Below are 20,683 nucleotides of genomic sequence, written 5' to 3'. Positions count from 1 at the left end.
AAGGCGGCGGCGGGCAGGCCCTGGGGCGCAGCAGGCCCCGCCTCTGACGGGGTGAACGGGGCGGGGTGACTCCAATTGACCCCGAGTTCGGGCGGTCGGACGGGCTCGTGCGGCCTTCTCCCCCTCCCGCCGACAGCCGCCCCAACCGCTCCTCCCGCCCCGGTTACTGTAAAAATGTGGAGGGGGCGTCGTCCGTACGTATGTGCGCCAGGCGCGGGAGAGGCCCCTCCGCGCGCGCCGCCCCGGGCCTATGGGACATAGTGTGACCCCTCCGTCCAGACTAGGCCGGCTCTCCGAGGGGGGCGGAACCATGGTGCCCCGCCCCTTCCCCTGGAGGCGGGGTAGCGGTCGTGACGCCATCAGAGGGCGTCGGAGAAGCGACGGGCCGCTCGCGGGAGATGCTGGAGTCGCTGTTGGGTCCCGGCGGCCTGGTGCTGCTTCGGGGTGCGGGGCGCCGGCACGGGGGCTCGGGAGCCGGGCTCGAGGGGCGGAAGCGGAGGGGAAGGGCCGTGGGTCACAGCCCGGGCGGTGGTGGGGACGGTGAAAGCGGAAGCCTTGGTTCTCACGCTGTCTGTCCGCCCGTCGCTCTCCCCAGACTCGGTGGAGTGGGAGGGGCGCAGCCTCCTGAAGGCGCTCGTCCGGCGGGCCGCGCTGCGGTGAGTACCCGCGGCCCCCCGCCCCCGGAAGCCGCCCGGGCCGCTCTGACATCCGCCTCCTCTGGTCCTCAGGGGGGAGCGGGTCCACGTCCTGGGCTGTGAAGTGAGCGAGGAGGAGTTCCGGGAAGGCTTTGATTCCGGCACCAACAGCCGGTAAGTGCAGGTTGGAAGAGAGTCCGTGGGATGGGAATGTCCCTTAAAGCAGCGAGGCCAGGGTCTGGCGTGGGAGAGGTTCCCGTCCGTGACGCTTGGGCTAAACAGCCGCCTCGGGCGGTGAGTAAAGAAAAATGGAATTTATGTAGGAAAACGGGTTGGGGAACGGGGAAGTCCACAGGGAAGTGCGACACAGCACTAGGCCGAGGGTGTTGGGTCTCGGATGGCAGCAGAGCCACACTGAGGACAGTGAAACCAGGAAGGGCCTAGAACAGCGGTTCTCAACCTGTGGGTCGCGACCGCTTTGGGGGTCGCCTAAGACCATCGGAAAACACATATATAACTACATACTGCTTTTGTGATTAATCACTATGTTTTCATTATGTTCAATTTGTAACGATGAAATTGGGGGTCACCACAACGTGAGGAACTGTATTAAAGGGTCGTGGCATTAGGAAGGTTGAGAACCACTGGCCTAGAAGCAGCCACAGGAACGCCTGGGCTGGGCTGCTTGGCCCACTGAGAAGTCGGAGAAAAGGGGGCCTTGGAGACAGGGTCAGGGGGATTTGCCACTGCCCGTTGCTCCCCTGGTTGCAAGTCTGGTGGGGTCCCTTGGAGAAAAGAAGGGGGAAGGGAATGGCTCTGGCGTGTTCCCCTGGGGGAGAGTGGGTGCTGGGTCCTTCTTCCTGAGTGAACGTGTATCTCTTGCATTTGGGAGTCTTGGGGGAGGTCTCAGAGGAGGGTCTTAATAGAATATTCATCAGCTTTTCGGGTGTGTCCTTTCAGGGTTCTGGTCTCCACTGATTGGTCGTGCCAGAGCAGGGTCATTAGTCAGTGATCCTGAGGCAGCCATGGGGGTCACTTGTCTGGTTTTGCTGCTTTTGGGGGCCTGGAGCTGCAATACAGCTGAGGCCTAGATGTTATCTTTAGGGAAAAAAGGTCAGGCATCCAAACTGTGATATGACAGGAGGACAGCTTATGCTGGAGGCGAGGTTCTGGTTCTCCCAGTTTTGCCCTTGCTAGGCAGCTGGGGCTTTCTGTGCCTGGCCCTTCCTTCCTGTGTTACGACTGTCTAACGGTATGTAGGAGCAGCTACTTGTTCATTGTATGAATCGATAGGGATCTTTCAGGAGGCAAGAATGAGCAAGAGGAATGTTAAGGAGTGGTGAGTATGTGGAGAATCCACAGCAGAAATTATAGAATGTGAAAGAAGTCGAGGGCAAAGGCCAACAGACAAGTTTAGCACTAGAAGCTGTCCTGGAGAAGAAAAATAAACCTCTTCTGCCTTTTGAGTTATTCAGAATCGGATTCCAAACTTGCATCAACACTTAACTGCACACTACTGAGGGATTTGTCCCACAGGCAGAGGGAACAGCATATGCAACAGTTAGGGATGTATGGGGAAGGCATACCTGTTCATGGATGATGGAAGAGCTTACTGAGGTCAGACAGAAAAAGATACCTGAGCCCTAGCCAGTTTGCTCAGTGGATAGAATGTTGGCCTGCGGATTAAAGGGTCCCAGGTTCAATTCCAATCAAAGGGCTCGATCGGTGTATGCAGGAGGCAACCAATCGATGTGTCTTTCTCACATTGATGTTTCACTCTTTCTGTCTTTCCCCCTTCCTTCCACTGTCTCTAAAAAACAATGGAAAAATATCCTGGAGTGTGGATTAACAAAAAAAAAAATACCTGATAGCTCTGGCCAGCATGGATCAGTGGTTAGAGCATTGGCCCGCAAACCCAGAGGCCGTGGGTTCTATTCCGGTCAAGAGCACAGACCTGGGTTGTACATTCCTGACCCAGTTGGGTGCATTTGGAAGGTAATCAATTGATGTGGCTTTCTCACATGGATATTTTCCTCTCCCTCCTCCCTCTCTTCTCTCTCTAAAATCAATGGAAAAAATATCTTCCAGTGAGGATTAACAGCAACAACAGAAAGATGCCTGGTAGTGAAAGGTCTTACAGAGTCTGAAAAGGAGTTTAGATGTTGTAAAGGAAGTGAGGAGTCATTTGAAAATTTGGGAGGGTAGTCTCATCATTCCTGTTAAGATTCAGTGACCACAGTGTTGAGAAGTGTTGGCAGGGGGCAGCCTGGCGATAGGGAAACCAGGTGGGAAAATTATTGCAGTAATCCAGGTTGACTCAGGTGGGTATGTACTGAGCACCAATTGTGAACCAGCTACCCACTGGAGATAAGAGTAGTGAATGGGGCAGATAGGATCCCTATTCTTATGAACTTAGAGCATAATGGTAGGAGGTGACAGACCTGGCTGAGGGAATGGCAGTAGGAATGGAGAGTTTAGGACAAATGTTAAAGGACTTGAGCCACTTATAGATGGACTTACAGATGTGGGGTAGAGGCAAGCTTCCAGGTCAGGAGGTCCCTGAACCCATTTACGTTGCCTAATTAAGAAAGAGTATTTCCTGGTCTAGGTAGCTCCATGAATTATAACAAGTTTATATCTGTCCTTTGAGGCCTAATTTTGTACCAGTCATTGCGAGAGAGGTGATGCTGTATGTTAAGATGTCATTTGAAAGGGAACAGAAGATAGAGAGGAGGTTTCTGGGAACAAGTTCTGCCGCCATGAAGCTTTCCCAGGATTGTTAGCCCACACCAGCATCCCTTTCCTGAACTTCTGTTTTATCTGTAGTTCTTAATGATATGTAGGCCGCATAACTGAATTTGGGACCTTTGCTAAGCTGTTCTACAGGCTGGAACCATGTCTCGTGTTCTTTCCTTTCTCCTTATCCATCCAGAGATAGGCACCACTCGACATATTTGACAGTGATGACAGCTAACGCTTATCAAGTATTTAGTATGCTTCAGGCACTGTCCCAAATATCAAGAGGTTTGTATTCCTGTTTTACAAATGAAGAAACCAAGTCTTAGATTAAGTAATTTATTCTTTAGGTGACCTTGGGCAGTTAGCAAACCCGAGCTTCGAGTTCAGGGCTGTCTGATGCCAAAGTCTGTTTACTCAATCACTATATTTCTCAGTTACTACCTTTCACTGGTATATACGATATTGGTAAAAATTGAGAAAATAGTGCCACAAAGATCAGAGGATGAATTTCAGGAGTGGGGGAGGGGTAGTATTATGTTGTCTGCTATTTTCTCTTTGTAGGCTGGTTTACCATGACCTCTTCAGAGACCCTCTCAACTGGTCAAACACTGGAGGAGCCCTTCCTGGGGGGCCCCTGGGAGTCTTGAGAGCACTGTGCACGAGAACAGGTCCTGGTCCTGTCACCATTGCTCTTGATTCTCTTAGCTGGCTGCTGCTTCACCTTCCCTGCACCACACTCTGCCAAACGCTGCATGCTCTGAGCCGTCAGGACTCCCGCCCTGGTGAGACCCTCCTTCGGTACCTCCCCTCATATATGTCCCTCTGCCAAGGAACATAACCCTTTCTGCCCTAAGAAACAACGTATCAGGGATCTCCAAGTGGATCTTTTTTCATCTCTTTTTTAACATTTATTACTTTAACCATTTTTTAAAAATATGTTTTTATAGATTTTAGAAAGGAAGGGAGGGGAAGACAGAGAAGAGGAAACATTGACAAGCTGCCTCCAACATGCCCTCTCCTAGGGATTGAGCCCACAACCCACGCATGTATCCTGACCAGGAATCGAACTGGAGATCTTTCGGTGCATGGGTCAGTGCTCAACCAACAGCCACACAAGCTAGGGCCTTTTTTCATTTTTTTAAAAAGTATATTTTTATTACAAAGGGGAAGGGAGAGGGAGAATGAGAAAGATAGAAACACCAATGATGAGAGAATCATTGATTGGCTGCCTCCTGCACACCCCCCACTGGGGATCAAGCTCACAGTCTGGGAATCAAACCATGACCTCCTGGTTCATAGGCTGATACTCAACCACTGAGCCATGCTGGCCAGGCCTTTTTTTCATCTCTTTAACCTTTATACTAGTTCTTGAGTTCTCTGTAATGCCACCTACCAATCACTTTTCCAACTTCTTTTTTACTCATCTATCTTATTCATTCAGCAAACATTAAATACATATAGTATGTTAGATATTATTTTAGATAATAGGAAGATAAAGACTTTACTGTAGTCAGGTTCTTGTCTTCCAGGAGCTCAAAGTTCATCAAGGATGCAGACAAGTAAACAGGTAGTTACAAGATAATCTGATGAGAGCCATGATGATTGCCCTGACCGGTTTGGCTCAGTGGATAGAGCATCGGCCTGTGGACTGAAAGGTCCCAGGTTCGATTCCAGTCAAGGGCATGTACCTTGGTTGCGGGCACATCCCCAGTGGGTGTGCAGGAGGCGGCTGATCAATGTTTCTCTCTCATCGATGTTTCTAACTCTCTATCCCTCTCCCTTCCTCTCTGTAAAAAATCAATAAAATATATTAAAAAAAAAAAAAAAAGAGCCATGATGATCAATGACATGTACAGAGTACCTTAAATAAGGAACTGTCTTAGAGCAAGGGCCCAGCAAATATGGCCAGGCCCATGGCACTAGGAAGTACAGGGTGGGGCAAATGTAGGATTGCAGTTGTGAGTACACGAAATCAGAGTTTATTCTTGCATTTTTATTTATTTATTGTCTTCCATCTGAACAACTGTAAACCTACTTTTGCCACACCCTGTATACTCTGGGTACTAGCATGGACTTTGGAGTCGGACACCTGGCTTTATATTATGGTACTTGATCTCTCAGTGCTTCAGTTTCCTCTGTAAACATATGGAATTGCCATTTCTTATAGTTCAGATGTAGTCAAATGTCAAATATGAGCAAGTTCATATAGTTCAACCCAAAAATGCTGACCTTTGTAAGAATTGAAATGTTACAGTAAAGTGTTTAGTGTAAATGCTCTAGCACTCGTAAATGCTTCCCAAAAGGGAGGAAATCAAAGGCACTAATGGGATCTTGGCAAGTTCCAGAAGCTGCAAGTCGGTATGTGAGAAGCAGGAGCCAGATGACGAAAGTGTCAGTTCATCCTTAAGGCTTGGAGTTGCCCCTGAGAGTTGTAGTCAGTGGTTTCCTGATCAGATTCACATTGGAGTAAGAAAGTACCGTGGACCCTGGTGTTTGGAATGTCTCCTACCTCAATCCACTTCTCTGCCTGACCCCCCCTTTCATGCTGATACCTGTATGATGAGTCACACATCTTTCCTGTGACAAAGGAGAGAACATGCAAATATGAGTCAGTTTACTGTTAAAAATCTCAGGATGTTGTGCTGTGAATATTTTGTGTTTTTTTGCTTTTGTTGCTGCTTATACTTACTATAAAATTTTCATTTTTTGATGTACATTTCCTTTCCTTTTTGTTAAATTTTCCTTTACATTTCATATCCTTTTTGTTTTTAAAGTATTTATAGATTAAACAGTACAATAGACATGTACTATATATGAGGAAGGTTAAAACGGAATCATTTGGGGGTCTGGAAGGGATTCATTAAATTTACATTATTTCTAATGGGGAAAAAATGATTCGGTTTTCAAACAGCCTTCCAGAACAAATGAAGTTCAAGAAATGAGGTTCCACTGTACATGAGAGGTGAGAGCTGAAGGAGCTCAGTGCAGGGCCGTGAAACGGGGCACGCTAAGTCAGGAGTGTGGCAGAGAAGTGATGGCATGTGGGCCTGCTTCTCTTTATTTGATCCCAGGCCTCCACCCCAAACGCTCTCTCCTGCCCTCTGTGACCTGCATTTCTTGTCCCTCCAGATGACAGCTCCCCAGTGGAACGTGTGCGTGTGCTGGGCCTGCTACATGAAGAGCTTCATGGCCCAGGCCCTGTGGAAGCATTGAGCTCCCTTGCTCAGATTGAAGTGACCTTGAGTGGTTCAGGGGACCAGGCCTCAGCTCACATTCTCTGTCGGAGGCCCCAACATCGTCCAACACATAAGGTCAGGAGAAACCTGGGAGGAGCAGAGGTTGGGTTCGGACAGAGGGGAAGAACAAAAAAAACCCCACAAAAACTGATGTGATGAAGCACTTCTCTGTGCTTTCATCATTTCGTTATTTTCCTCGTTTAATCTTCACAGCTACCCTGTGAGATAGTTTTGTGTTTTTTTTTAAAATATATTTCACTGATTCTCTACAGAGAGGAAGGGAGAGGGATAGACAGAAACATCCATGAGAGAGAAACATCGATCAGCCGCCTCGGGCACACCCCCAACTGGGGATGTGTCCGCAGCCAAGGTACATGCCCCTGACCAGAATCGAACCTGGGACCCTGCAGTCTGCAGGCCGATGCTCTATCCACTGAGCCAAACTGGTCAGGGCCTGTGAGATAGTTTTATTACCCCTGTTTTGCAGCCTGGGAAACTCCGATCCTGTGAGCTTAACCAATAAAAGATACTGCCTTTCAGGAAATGGAAATGGAGAAAAGACTGGGAGCGGTTACTGGTGGGGAAGGAACAAGTCCATAAGGAGAAGTTTGAAGGAGGGGTGAGAGTTAGAGAGCAAGAGCTGAAAGCAGTTGCATAGCTGATTGGGGCTGAAGGTATTAGGTCTTTAGTTCTCTCTGGTTTCTTCAGTAAGATTGGAAAAAAAACTTTAATACTCTCCTTTCTTTTCCCCAGATTCAATGGTTCACCATCCTGCCTGACTTCAGCCTGGATCTCCAAGGGGGGTCTCCCCTAAAGTCCCAGCCCCACCCAGATCCTCGCACACACCCGGTATCTAAGAGTGCCAGGGCCAGAACAAGAGAATGGAGTTGGGATCTGGCAAAAAGAGAGAATAAAAACTGCAGAGGTTTGGGGGTGGGGTCAGAGATTACAGGGATGGGGCATAGTGACAGCATCCTTTGTACTTACAGGTGGATCCCACTTCTCACTTGACCTTTAACCTTCACCTGTCCAAGAAAGAGAAGGAAGCCAAAGATAGCCTGACCCTGCCCTTCCAGTTCAGCTCAGAAAAGTAAGGCTGCAGCCTATATCCCTGGGTCCTTAAGTATAGAGCCCAGTATCTGTGCCCAAGAGGTGGGGTGACAACAGGTTATTGATTAACCTCAGACTTTATAAGGGTTGAAGTCCATCTCCAGAGCCAAGTCTGGGGAGTGGTTCTCTACCCACCCATACCCCAACAATGACAAAGCGCCTTTGTCGCCTTCTTCTCCATTACAGCCTTGGGTCCCAGCCCCACATCTGGGTCTAAGCTGAGCCAGAACAAGACCCTGGGGAAAAGGCCCTGTCTCCAGGCAACAGTACCAGGACAGGAAGCCAGATGGGGAGGGCAAAGGCAGGTTAATAAGGGCTTAGTAGATACCTGTTCTGTGCCCAGTGTGTGGGTGCATGAAGTAAGACTGGCAGGATCCTTGCCCTCAAGCTACTAGGAGTATTATTAGGAGAGTGGTGTTGAGTATCTATTCCAGGACCAAATGGTGCTTCAGTATAACTAAACCAGGAGCTCAGAGAAAGGGACTTGGATCAAGAAAATACGGAGTACAAAGAAGGAGTCATAGTTACCAGGTATAGGGTATTCAGATAGGACCCTTGTTACCCACCCTCACCAGCACCAATTCTTCTCTCTCAGACAGCAGGCTCTACTGTGCCGTGGTTTAGGCCAAGCTACCAGCCGTATCTTCTATGAGCCAGACGCTTATGATGACCTGGACCAAGAGGACCCAGATGATGACCTAGATATTTGACTAGACTGAATTGGCGGGGGTGCGGAGACCTTGGGCCTATAACCATTGTTCCAGTTGGCCTTACCTTTGTTCTTCCCCATCTTTGTTTCCTGTGTCTCTGGAGACCCTACCCTCTGACCCATGAGCCAGGGAGCAGTGTCCAGTCAAGACAAAAAGTGGATGGGCCCTAGCCGGTTTGGTTCAGTGGACAGAGCATCAGCCTGCGGACTGAAGGGCCCTGGGTTCAGTTCTGGTCAAGGGCACGTACCTTGGTTTCAGGTTCCCCGGCCCTGGTCAGGGTGCATGCAGGAGGCAACCAATCGATATGTCTCTCTCACATCGATGTTTCTCTCTGTCTCTCCCTCTCCCTTCCACTCTCTCTAAAAATCAATGTAAAAATATGAGGATTAACAAAAAAAAAGTGGGATGGGGGCAGAGGGAAAGGTGAGAGACTAGGAAACCTATCACACACACACGCCTAATAATAAAGTATTTTTTTATTAAAAAAGAAACTCTGGTAGCTATTTAAGCAAGAGTTGGGAGTAGAAGGGACTGGAAGATGTCAATGGATTAAGGAAACCAAGTATCTGAGTCTTTAGACTCGGGGGTTTTGTTTGTTTTTTAGCTGAAACAGGTATACTAAGGTTCCAGGCTCCCTGCAAGGATCTCGTAGGAAAACGCAGAGGCCCTGAAGGGAAAGAAAGAAGCCTACTTTCCAAAACACACGTTTTATTACTGTACAAAAAGCACATCCGCCCTCGTTTGCTCTCCCCCACCCAGCCCCCAGGGAACTGTACGAGGTGTACAGGACTGCATGACCCAGGGCCGCCGCGCACATCCTGCCCACAGGCTGGGCTCTGCCCCAGGTCCTTTCAAGTGTCTAGGTTGCCAGGCTGGGGCAACCGAGTCCCAGCTCACACATACTCCTTGGCAGAGCTGGGCTTAGAGTAGGAGCGGGGCGCACCGTACCTAGCTTTGCCCTCACTCCCAGGGCAGGAGCAAGAGAGCATTGCACCTCCCAAGAGGACCAGAGCAGACCCTGCCCAGCCGATGAAGATGGCAGGACCAAACTCGTACCTGTGGGAGAGGGGATTGAGGTCAAACCCTGGCCTGTCTCTCCAGACCCCAGACCTGTCCCTTAGGAGGCAAGACCCCCATACTTACTTAGTATTCATGGGGACCAGCGGGTTGTAAAAGTCTGTGATAATCTTATGGCCGTACCAGGAGCAAGCTGTCAAAGCAGCCAGACCTAGAGAGAGGAGGATGGAGACAGCGTGAGACCCCTCAAAGCAGCACCACGTCCGCCCTCACTCCGAGCCCCGAGGCCACCTTGGACCCGTGACTCACCTGCCACGATGAAAAGGATGCCTCCGGTCATGGCTATCCGGGCCTTTTTCACTTTGTCGTCTCCCCCACAGCGTGTGCACTTCATGCCCATCATGGCCACGAACATGGCCATGAAGCCCAGCACGAGGGACACCACCATGAGCGCTCTCGTGGCCTGAAAGGCCGCTGCGAGGGAGGAGGGAGGCCTTTCATGACTGGGCGGCAGCAGCCTTCGGAACACCCCAGTCTCCGAGCCCGCGGCTGCCCGAGGCCCAGCCGGGCCGGTTCTGGGTGGATCCCGGCTCCGGGGCCTCCAGCTCCGCCCCGCCCTGCCTCAGCTCCGCGACTCGCCCGGGGCGCCCGGGTTTCGATGAAACTGCCCTGGGCAGGGGGAAGGGGGAAGGGACAGCGGAGAAGGCCGCTGGAGGCTCCGCACGGGCCGCAGACGGCGGCCTCGGCCCGGGCCTGACCCCACTATCGGGGCCACGGGGTTTGCGGCTTCGTCTAATCGGTCGATAAGATTAGAGGCCGCAGGCGTCTGCCTCGGTCAGACCAGAGCGCACGGCTCCTCCACCGAACCCCGCGCCACCCTTTGTCCGAGAACAGGGCGGGCGTAGGAGAGGCCACTGCCAGCCCGGGGCGGCGGCGGAGACCCCGGCCAGCGCCCGGCCGCCCCTGGGGAGCTGGGGTAGGGGTGCGGCTCCGGTGTAGCCGCCAGACGCGCCCGCTGCGGCCCCCACTGCCCCGTCCCGGCGCCTCCGCGCCCTCCTCGCCCCGCTCCCTCCTCTCCCCGCTGGCTCCCAGGCAACCCAGGGCGTCGGGCGCGGGGGCCCCGCCACCCACCCCTGACCTCGGCCCTGGGCGCGTCGGATGGCCCCGGCCCGGCCCCGCCACCCACCGCTGACCTCGGCCCTGGGCGCGTCCGCCCCGTCGGTCTCGGCCTTACCGGGCAGGGCGAGCACCGAGTCGTACATTTTGCAGCTAATCATCCCCGTGCTCTGCGTCACGCAGTCCATCCACAGCCCCTTGTACATGGCCTGGGCTGTGATGATGTTGTCGCCCGCGTACGAGCTCATCTGCCATTGCGGGAGGGCGGTGCACACCACCAGGCCCACCCAGCCCAGCAAGGCCATGGCGAAGCCGAGCAGCTGCAGGCCCGAGTTGGCCATTCCGCCCTCACAAAGACGAGGGGCGCGGGCGGGAGCCTCTGCAGCAAAGGAAACTTGGAGGGGCGCGCCCACCAGACGGCTGGGGCTGCAGTTATAGGTCACCCAAAGCGCAAACCAGTCTCTGGTCGAGTGACTGCCAAGTTTTTATCACCCGAAAGACACCAATCGCCCCTCCGGCGGGCGAGGGTCTCGGCAGAGGGAACAGGTTACGCTCCGAGGACTGGTGGCCGGCAAAGGCGATCCCCGGAGTCCAGGCCGTTCCCTCCGGTGCTGTCGGCGACGCTTCCCAAACAAAAGGTGGAGGCGCCGAAGGGGCGGCTCCGGGTGCTGAAGTCCCCGCTGGACCCTGGGCTGTCGGTCCCGGGCCGAGGTGCAAGCGGCGGTGAGCTGGCGGGTGCGGGCGGGCGGATGCGGGCGGACAGGTGCGGCGCACCGGGTATATGTAGGGCGTCGGGGGCGCGCCCCCGCGGGGCCTGGGAGCGCGAGGGGGAGCGGAACCGGAGGGGCGGCCAAGGGTGACCTGACGTCACCGAAGGGACACTCACCTGGGCCGGAAGTCCTGGCCCCCACCCCTCCTCTCCCAGGTATAGAGGAAGAAACTTGAGCAGCAGGGTCACGCCCCTTCACTTGCCCGTCTGTGACCACAGGTCGGGAGGAGGCGGCGGCCTCTCGGAAGTCAACCCCGCTGGACTGGACTTCGGTCGGGCCCCGGGATGCGCCTTCCCCGAGCCCCAACAGGTGCGCCAGGGGCGCGGGGGAGCCGGAGCGCGGGGACGCCCCCGGCCAGCCTTCGCTCCGCCCCGCTCCCCCTCCACCTCCCGCCGCGGGGACTCCAGGCATCCCTTTAGGCGCTTTTCGTCCCGCCCTCCCTCTCCCCACCTTCTGCTCTACGCCCTTCCCTTCTCTTTCCTCTCCTGGCCGACCCCGTCAGGGCCCTGGCTCCAATCCTTCGCCCTCTCCCTTATGCAGCCGTGTTGGAGTCGCCACCCAGAGCCACCCCAGCACGCGCGCCCGCTCCGCGGTCCGCTGCCCTCCTACCCGGCCCTCCACCGGACGCCCGGCCTGCAGGCAGGCCCTCCCGTCCTCTTGGTCCCCTCCATGCACATCCCTGCTGAAGTGACTCAGTGCCTGGGCCCTCCCAGCGGTCACTATCCCCTCCCGAATCAGGGGTCCTTGTAACAGAAGGAAGAAACCACTGAAAGCAGAAGCCAGCTGAAGGCGGGGTGCAGGGTAAGGTCTCCGGTACCGCCTTGGTCACATCCCTCACTCCCGCCCTGGAAGTCTTTTCAAACTTGTCCTTCGCCTTTGCCTCTTTCTCCCTCCTACTCCCTCTTTTGCCCCCCCGCTCCCCCAAGCCCCCAGCCCCCCAGCCATACCCCATTTCTCCTTCATTCTGAGCCTGGACCAGCCTCTCTGAATGGGCTCTCCCACCGCTCTGTCCTCCCTGACATCTGGCTCGCAGGCTCCCACCTCACCCTCAGGTGTCTTCTCTGACTCTCCCTAAACTCTTTCCCCATCCTTCCTCTGGGTATCTCTGCCCGCACCCACATCACTCATTCCTCCCACATAGCTTATCCTCCCCGCTTCCAGCCTTTTCCACGTCCTATTTCACTCCCCTCTCTCCAGCTCTCCTGGAGTCCAGCATCACCAATTCGTCTGTCTTTGCCTCCTCCTGCCCAGTTTCCTCCCAGTCTTCCTCGCCTCCCACCTTGTCACACCTCCCAGACTCGCACACCTTGCTTACGCTCTCTGACTTCATTTTTCTCTCTCCTTTCCCCCCCTCAACTCTCACGCATTTCCCATTTTTGTTCCTCCTTCTTAAACATGTCTCTGTAGGTCTTTCCTTCTTGTATTCAATAAACATATTAAAGAGGCCCTCATACTGCCGAAACCGGTTTGGCTCAGTGGATAGGGCGTCGGCCTGCAGACTGAAGGGTCCCGGGTTCGATTCCGGTCGGGGGCATGTACCTGGGTAGATGTACCGGAGATGTGCAGGAGGCAGCTGATCGATGTTTCTAGCTCTCTCTCTCTCCCTTCCTCCCTGTAAAAAATCAATAAAATATATTTTAAAAAAAAGAGGCCCTCATACCAAGTCAATTAACCTGATTGTTTGTTTGTTTTATAAAATGCAGACTTTAATGAACTCTTTTTTATTCATTCATTTTTTTTCTACTTTGGGGTTAATGGTCTTTTTTTCTTTTCTTTTCTAAAATTGACTTCAGAGAGAGGAAGGGAGAGGGGGAGAGGGAGAGAAACATCCGTGATGAGAGAGAATCACTGACACCCCCTACTGGGGATCGAGCCTGCAACCCAGCACGTGCCCTTGACTGGAATCTAACCCGGACCCTTCAGTCCGCAGGCCGCTGCTCTATCCACCGAACCAAACCAGCCAGGTCAATGGTGTTTGTTTAAAGGCGCTTTCCAACTCTAAAATTCCACATTCCTCATTACTTAGGTAGATACAGCTTCTCTCCACACGCACTGCCACCACCTCAGGCCAAGCCACCGTCCCCTCTTGCCTGGACACTACCTGTCTCCAAACCAATCCCCTGCTTCCCTTCTCGTCCTCCTAAAATCTAGTCTCTGGAAGTGACTTTTTTTTTTCCAAACAAACTTCGAGAATCTTGTCACTTCCTGTTGGAAAGCCTTATATCTTCCAATGGCACTCCTTTGCTCCTATTGTTCGGCTGGATTTGGCAAATGCCATACCAGACTGCTTGAGCCACACTGGCATCTTTCTGTTCCTGAAACATACTTTCCACCAAATTGCCTTCGCACACTCTGTTCTCGATGCCTGGATGTTCTTCTCCATTTACCCCCACCCACTTTCCTCTACCCAGCCAGCCAAGTAATCCTTCAGCTATCAGCTCAAATAGCACTTCTCCTAGGAGGCCTGGCCTGGCTACCCCACCTCAGGCTGAGTCAGATCACCTGCTGAACGCTGTCACCGCTACTTACCTATACTTTACTTTCAAAGCTCTTATCATAGTTTGAAACTATTTACATTGTGTGCTTATTTATTCAATGTCAGTCTCCCACTATACTAAGTTCCAAGAGGGCAGAGATGTGTCTGGGTTTTATCATCAATAAATATTTAATGGCCTGGCTAGCGTGGCTCAGTGGTTGAGCGTTGACTTATGAACCAGGAGGTCGTGGTTCGATTCCCGGTCAGGGCACATGCCCGGGGTGCCGTGTTGATCACAGGGTGGGGCATGCAGGAGGCAGCCGATCAATGATTCTCTCTCATCATTGATGTTTCTATCTCTCTCTCTCCCTCTCCCTTCCTCTCTGAAATCAATAAAAATATATTTAAAAAATATTTGATGAATAAATTTGAAAACTAACTATATTTTCACCCATGTGTTCAATAAATACTTCCTGAGTGCCTGTATAATGTACCAGGCACCATGTCGGACACTGAGGACACAACTGTAAACAAGAAAGATAAGGACACTGCTCACGTGACTTACATTCTAGAGAGAGGGAAGCAGACAATAAAATCATAAACAAAATGGCTGATGTTTTGAAGGCAATAAACCAGGTGAATGTGATGAGGTTGGCTCCACTCCCGAGGGAGACTTTTCTGGGAAGCGTGAATAAGAAGCCAGCCATGTAAGAATCATGTTCTAGCCAGAGGTCACAGCAGATGCTAAGACCCTGTGTCACCTGCCCCTTTGAGACTTGGAGTATTCATTTAAAGCAGGCTCTATTAACCTCACACATTTGATACTTGGGGTCAGATAATTCTTTGATACGGCTGCTGGTCCTATGCATAGGATATTTAGCATCCTTAACTTTTACTGATTAGATGCCAGTAGAATCTACCCCTGAACCCCAATGTGACAGTAAAAAAAAAAGGGGGGTGCAGCTCTGGCTCCTTTGGCTCAGTGGATAGATCCTCAGCCCACAGACACAGACTAAAGAGTCAGGGGTTGATTCCAGGCAAGGGCACGTACCTCAGTTGTAGGCTTGATCCCCAGGCAGGAGGCAACCCATCAATGTGTCTCTCTCACATCGATGTTTCTCTCTCTGTGTATGTCTCTCCCCCTCCCTTCCACTCTCTCTAAAAATCAATGGAAGGTGGAAGGATATCCTTGGGTGAGGATTAAAAATAATTTAAAAAATGGGTGCAAGGAGCAAGTAGAGGGATCATGGGGATTAACCGAGGTTGATGACTAAAAAGAGAGAGAAGGGATTGTTAAGGTATTTGCACGAGAGTGTTTTATGTTAGATCAGTGATATGAATTGGGTAAGAAGGCGCGTAAACATAAAAAAGGGGTTGGTAGATGGTACAAGAAGGGAGAGGATCAATGGTTTAGAGGTCTCTATGATGTGAAGGGAGTACCTGAGTAAATACACGAGTAAATGAACTGGAAGGCTGGGAGGTGACCATCAGGGGTGGGAGGCTCAAGCTCAGTAGATCAGAGGAGGTTGATTTTGGAGATGGCAAAGCCTAGGAATGAGCCAAAGAGAAAAATCACTAGAGATGAGACTGAAGGTGGAGAGGCTACAATTAGATGGAGAACCCTGATGGATTGTGAATTCAGCAACAGGGACAGGGACGTAAGTGTGACGAGGAAGTTAAAGTCATCGGTGAGTGTGGGTGAAAGAGCAGCTGGGAGACCCTAGCAACAATTAGAGGCAGTGAGTGATGCACTTGCAGACATGAACTTCAAAGGAGCAGAGGATTTTGAAGGATGAAGGAAGAATAATGGTCTAGAAGCAGTACTGGGGAGCAATACTCCCAGCTCCAGACCCTGAGGTATAAGAAATAAGATCAAGCCATGGTCGGTTGTTCAGTGGTTAGCGTATCCACCCACAGACTGGAGGGTCACGGGTTCGATTCCTGGTCAAGGGCAGGTACCTCCTTGCAGATTCCATCCCTGGCTCCAGTCAGGGCATGTGTGGGAGGCAACCAATCAATGTATCTCTCTCACATCTCTCTCTCTCCCTCTTTCATTTTCTCCCTCCCTCCCTTCCTTCTACTCTAAAAATTGTTGGAAAAAATATCCTCAGATGAGGATTTTTTTAAAAAGATAAAAAAAACAAGCCTCTGTTACGAGAGCTGACAAGGAAGTGTGTCCTCCAAGACAGCCAGATTTTTTTTAATATATGCCACATTTTAAAAAATATATTCTATTGATTTTTTACAGAGAGGGAGAGGGAGAGAGATAGAGAATTAGAAACATCAATGGGAGAGAAACATCGATCAGCTGCCTCCTGCACACTCCCTACTGCTACACACTCCACAACCAAGGCACATGCCCTTGACTAGAACCAACCTGGAACACTTCAGTCCCCAGGCCAATGCTCTATTCACTGAGCCAAACCGGTTAGAGCAGACAGCCAGATTTCAATAAGGTCTAAGAAAGGAACATTCAGAGAACAGGCTGGGAATATAAGGAGTTCAAAGGTCACAGAGAGTGAAAGATCTAGTCTGGCTGGGGGGTTGGGTCAGATTAAGGGAAATACGCCATAGCATGGAAATGACTGGTGATATGATGAGGTAAGCAGCCTGGTCTGGAAACCTGACTAACTTGTTTGTTTCTATAAGAAAGTGTTCTGAGTTCTGAAAAACTGATAAACTTTGGAAACTTGCAATATTATTTTAATACTAGAGGCCTTGCTGAGACCGGTTTGGCTCAGTGGATGGAGCGTCAGCCTGCGGACTGAAAGGTCCCAGGTTCGATTCCGGTCAGGGGCATGTACCTGGGTTGCGGGCATATCTCCAGTAGGAGATGTGCAGGAGGCGGCTGATCGATGTTTCTCTCTCATCGATGTTTCTGACTCTCTATCTCTCTCCCTTCCTCTCTGTAAAAAATCAATAAAATTTATTTTTTTTAGAGGCCTGGTGCACGAAATCCATGCATTTGGGAGGGGGGCGATCCCTCGGCCGGGCCTGCGCACTCTCACAGTCCAGGAGCCACTCGATCCATAGCCTGGCAGAGGGATTGATTACCTCCCTCATTGGGGCAATCGTGGGGTGATGGGGCCTCCCACCAATCACATGGCACCCACCTTGGCTGGCTGGGGCCAGTGCGTGTCATAGTGTGGTTGTCCCGATTGGTCGTTCTGCTGTTTGGCCATTCAATTTGCATATTATTCTTTTATTATTATAGATTATGCATTATTACTTAAAAAACCCTAATTATTATATTGATCACTGATTTTTATTTTACTAGTTAGGCCCCAAGGCAGATAGAATATTCCAACTTCTTCTTTTTTTTTTTTTTAACTCTGATTTCAGGCCACCAGTTTGCTATCCTTGTTCTTTTTTTTAAAATGTATTTTATTGATTTTTTTACAGAGAGGAAGGGAGAGGGAGAGAGAGTTAGAAACATCGATGAGAGAGAAACATTGATCAGCTGCCCCCTGCACACACCCTACTGGGGATGTGCCCACAACCAACGTACATGCCCTTGACTGGAATCGAACCTGGGACCCTTGAGTCCACAGGCTGACACTCTATCCACTGAGCCAAACCAGTTAGGGTGAATATTTCAACTTCTAATTCTACCTCGGTTTTATTTGGGGGGAGGGAGAGGTGTTTTATTGATTTTTTTTTTTTTTTTTAGAGAGAGAGAGAAACATCTTTTCCCCATGCATTCACTGTTGACTCTCGGTGTCCCAAGGAGTGACGGAGTGACCAGCTCATTGTATGAAGCTGGGTAATCTCGCCTCTGTGCCCTGACTGGGGATGGAACCCACAGCCCTAGGGTATCAGGACAACATTCTAACCAACTGAACTACCCAGCCAGGAGCCAGGACTAATTCCACCGCATTTAGAAATTGTCTTGGTTGGGTGGCTAAGTTGGTTGGAGCATCCTACCGTACACCAAAAGGTTGCTGGTTCAATTCCCCGTCAGGGCACATATAGGTCTCCGGTTCAATCCCTGGTTGGGGCACGTTTGGGAGGCAACCGATCAATATTTCTCTCACATCATTGTTTCTCTCTTGACCTTCCTCTCTCTCTAAAATCAATTTAAAAAAATTCCCAGCCAGTGTGGCTCAGTTGGTTGAGCATTGTCCCACATACCTAAAGGTCTCCGATTATAATACCAGTCAGGGCATATGCTCGGGTTGTGGGCTTGATCCTCAGGAAGGGGTGTGCGGGAGGCAGCCCATTGATGTTTCTCTCTCACATTGATATCTCTCTCCCTCGCCCTTCCTCTCTCTCTACTGTAGAATCAATAAAAACATATATATTTTTAAAAATCCCTCAGGGGAGGATAAAAAAAGAGAATCAACCAATGAATATATAAATAAGTGGAACAACAACAAATCAATGTTTCTTTTTATCTCTTCCTTTCTCTCTAAAACCAACACATTTAAAAAAATAAAATAAAATAGAAATTTATTCTTGGACCTCAATTGTCTCATCTGTAGAATAGGAGTGGAGATATTTTGCCTGCTTAGGAAACAGGAGGCGAGGCCAGACGATCCCCTGTGGTTCAGCCGAGAGCACATATTTAAGATACAGTGTCCCAAGGAGTGACGGAGTGACCAGCTCATTGTATGAAGCTGGGTAATCTCGCCTCTGAAATCAGTTAAAGATCATGTGAGCGCCTGACTGGTGGGCTCAGTGTGGTTACAGCAATGGCGGCCTCTGCACGAAGGAGGGTCTCAGGTTGGACCCCCACCCCCAGGGCATGTGCTGGGAGCCTGGGGGAGGCAGCCAATGGATGTTTCTCTTCCCCCTTCCTCTCTTCCACGCTCTCTAAAAATATCAATGGAAAAAATGTCCTCAGGTGAGAATTAACAACAACAAAAAGATAATGTGAGAAAAGTATTAAAGGTCCATTTCATCTATAAATACAGACACAAAGAGCATTTGATAAGTTTCAACAACTACTTATGATAAGAACTCTTAGAAAACAAAGATTAGAAAGAAAATTCTTTTTATTTGTATGAGTTTATTTGAGTCAAACAGGGAGCAAGATCTCAAATGCTCCCAGAAAGGAAATTTTTATACTTAATGAAGAAATTTTAGACTAATCTCTTTTATGATGGAAAAAGGACAAAGATGTTCACTGTTTGACAAAGTCCTAAAGGTCATGATTAATACAAGGAAGGAAAATAAATAAGTAGTGCAAAGATTAAAAGGGACAATATAAAACTGATTTACAGATGACATAATCACCTGCTTGGAAAAGCAAACAGAATCAACAGAGACTACTAGAACCAGCAAGGATGCTCATCAAGGTTGCTATATACAAGAAAAAATTTTTTCCCATAAAATATATTTCATTAGCATTTTACTACACCAGTAATAACTAATTAGGAAATGCAATAAAAAATAACATTTAAATTGCATCAGTGACAAAATTATAGAGCACCTAGCAATTAACCAAGTATTCATAAGACCTCGATGGAAAAAAAAAACCAACTTTTATTTCTAATAAGGGACATAGAAGATGACCTGAATAAATAAATAGTTCATTACAAAGATATCAGATGTCCCCAGGGAAATTTATTATTTGATACATTACCAATAAAAAACCAATTTTTAAAAAAAGATATTGATAAGTTTACCTCCAAATTTGTATGGAAAAATAAAAGACCACAAATAGTAAGTTGACATTGATAAGGAAGAGTAACAAGAGGGGTCTTGCCCTTCCAGAAATTTAAACTTGCTACAAAGCATCATGAAAAACAGACACTTGTAGTCTTAATAGCAGGGCAGTATTAGTGCAAGAACAGACCGCTACCCCAATAAAACAGAATCCTCACTCAGAAACAGACACTTTTATTTTATTTTTTTAAAATATATTTTATTGACTTTTTACAGAGAGGAAGGGAGAGGGATAGAGAGTCAGAAACATCGATGAGAGAGAAACATCGATCAGCTGCCTCCTGCACACCCCCAACTGGGGATGTGCCCGCAACCAAGGTACATGCCCTTGACTGGAATCGAACCTGGGACCTTTCAATATGCAGGCTGACGCTCTAGCCACTGAGCCAAACCCGTTAGGGCTACAGACACTTATATATCTCAGAATTTGATATGTGGTAAGTATGGCTAAATAAGAGAAAAATAAATTGGATCTCTAACACCTAAAACAAGGATGTACTCCAGATGGGTTAAAATGGGTGGGCACACTTTTTGACTCGAGGGCCACAGTGGGTTCTTAAACTGGACCGGAGGGCCGGAACAAAAGCATGGATGGAGTGTTTGTGTGAACTAATATAAATTCAAAGTAAACGTCATTACATATTACATAAAAGGGTACGGTCTTTTTTTTCAATAGTTTTATTCATTTCAAACGGGCCGGATCCGGCCCGCGGGCCGTAGTTTGCCCACGGCTGGGTTAAAAAGACCTAAATGTGAAAAGTAAAAGTAAGCCCTGGTGGGGTAGCTCAGTTGGTTAGAGTGTCATCCTGATACACCAAGGTTGTGGGTTCCATTCCTGGTCAGAGCACTTACAAGAATCAACCAATGAATGCATAAATAAGTGGAAGAACAAATCGACGTTTCTCTCTCTTCTGTCTCAAATCAATCAATAAAATTTTTTTAAAAGTAAAACTATAAAGTTATTGGAAGAAGAAAATAAATATATGTTTTTTGTTAATCCTCACTCAAAGATATTTTTTCCATTGATTTGGAGAGAGTGGAAGGGGGGAAGGGAGAGAGAGAGAAACATCGACACACAACGAGTGGAGATCCAACCTGCAACTCAGGTACCTGCCCTTGACTGGGAATCGAACCCTTGACCCTTTGGTGCACAGGCTAACGGCATTCTAACCACTGAGTGCACCATCCATGGCTGGAAGAAAAAAAT

The 20,683-nt window shown here is 49.5% G+C and overlaps 2 protein-coding genes across 5 annotated transcripts; one reads left to right on the top strand and one right to left on the bottom strand.

Annotated features, from left to right (window-relative positions):
- The first annotated feature begins 370 nt into the window (after window positions 1-370).
- On the top strand, window positions 371-8,912 carry ELP5 (elongator acetyltransferase complex subunit 5). Of its 4 annotated transcripts, none has more exons than XM_081109541.1 (8): window positions 371-444; window positions 596-656; window positions 729-809; window positions 4,080-4,156; window positions 6,504-6,685; window positions 7,364-7,459; window positions 7,600-7,700; window positions 8,316-8,912. In XM_081109541.1, the coding sequence occupies exons 1-8, from the start codon at window positions 399-401 to the stop codon at window positions 8,428-8,430; spliced, it is 759 nt and encodes a 252-aa protein (XP_080965667.1). In that variant the 5' UTR covers window positions 371-398; the 3' UTR covers window positions 8,431-8,912. The 4 variants fall into 4 exon arrangements, with proteins under 4 accessions (XP_080965667.1, XP_080965665.1, XP_080965668.1 ...); XM_081109539.1 differs by having other exon boundaries at window positions 3,936-4,156; XM_081109542.1 differs by lacking the exon at window positions 7,600-7,700 and having other exon boundaries at window positions 3,936-4,156; window positions 8,316-8,911.
- CLDN7 (claudin 7) lies at window positions 8,891-11,378 on the bottom strand. Its single transcript, XM_081109543.1, has 4 exons — window positions 10,682-11,378; window positions 9,757-9,921; window positions 9,574-9,658; window positions 8,891-9,486 (listed from the first exon to the last, which is right to left on the bottom strand). The coding sequence occupies exons 1-4, from the start codon at window positions 10,902-10,904 to the stop codon at window positions 9,324-9,326; spliced, it is 636 nt and encodes a 211-aa protein (XP_080965669.1). The 5' UTR covers window positions 10,905-11,378; the 3' UTR covers window positions 8,891-9,323.
- Between the last annotated feature and the right edge of the window lie 9,305 nt (window positions 11,379-20,683).

The sequence above is a fragment of the Myotis nattereri genome, assembly GCF_964212035.1.
Source record: "Myotis nattereri genome assembly, chromosome: 16".
Lineage (NCBI taxonomy): Eukaryota > Metazoa > Chordata > Mammalia > Chiroptera > Vespertilionidae > Myotis > Myotis nattereri.
Note: the sequence above shows the minus strand (reverse complement) of the source record. Positions and strands in the feature narration are given on the sequence as shown.

Bases quoted from the DNA above. Each gene is read 5' to 3' on its own strand.
- CLDN7 (XM_081109543.1), bottom strand. From the start codon at position 10,904: ATGGCCAACTCGGGCCTGCAGCTGCTCGGCTTCGCCATGGCCTTGCTG. The intron at 9,659-9,756 runs GTGAGTCACGGG...TCCTCTCTCTAG, and splicing joins CATCCTTTTCATCGTGGCAG to GTCTGGCTGCTTTGACAGCT. The intron at 9,487-9,573 runs GTAAGTATGGGG...CCTCTCCCACAG, and splicing joins CTGGTCCCCATGAATACTAA to GTACGAGTTTGGTCCTGCCA.
- ELP5 (XM_081109539.1), top strand. From the start codon at position 399: ATGCTGGAGTCGCTGTTGGGTCCCGGCGGCCTGGTGCTGCTTCGGG. The intron at 810-3,935 runs GTAAGTGCAGGT...TTCTCTTTGTAG, and splicing joins GATTCCGGCACCAACAGCCG to GCTGGTTTACCATGACCTCT. The intron at 7,701-8,315 runs GTAAGGCTGCAG...CTTCTCTCTCAG, and splicing joins TTCCAGTTCAGCTCAGAAAA to ACAGCAGGCTCTACTGTGCC.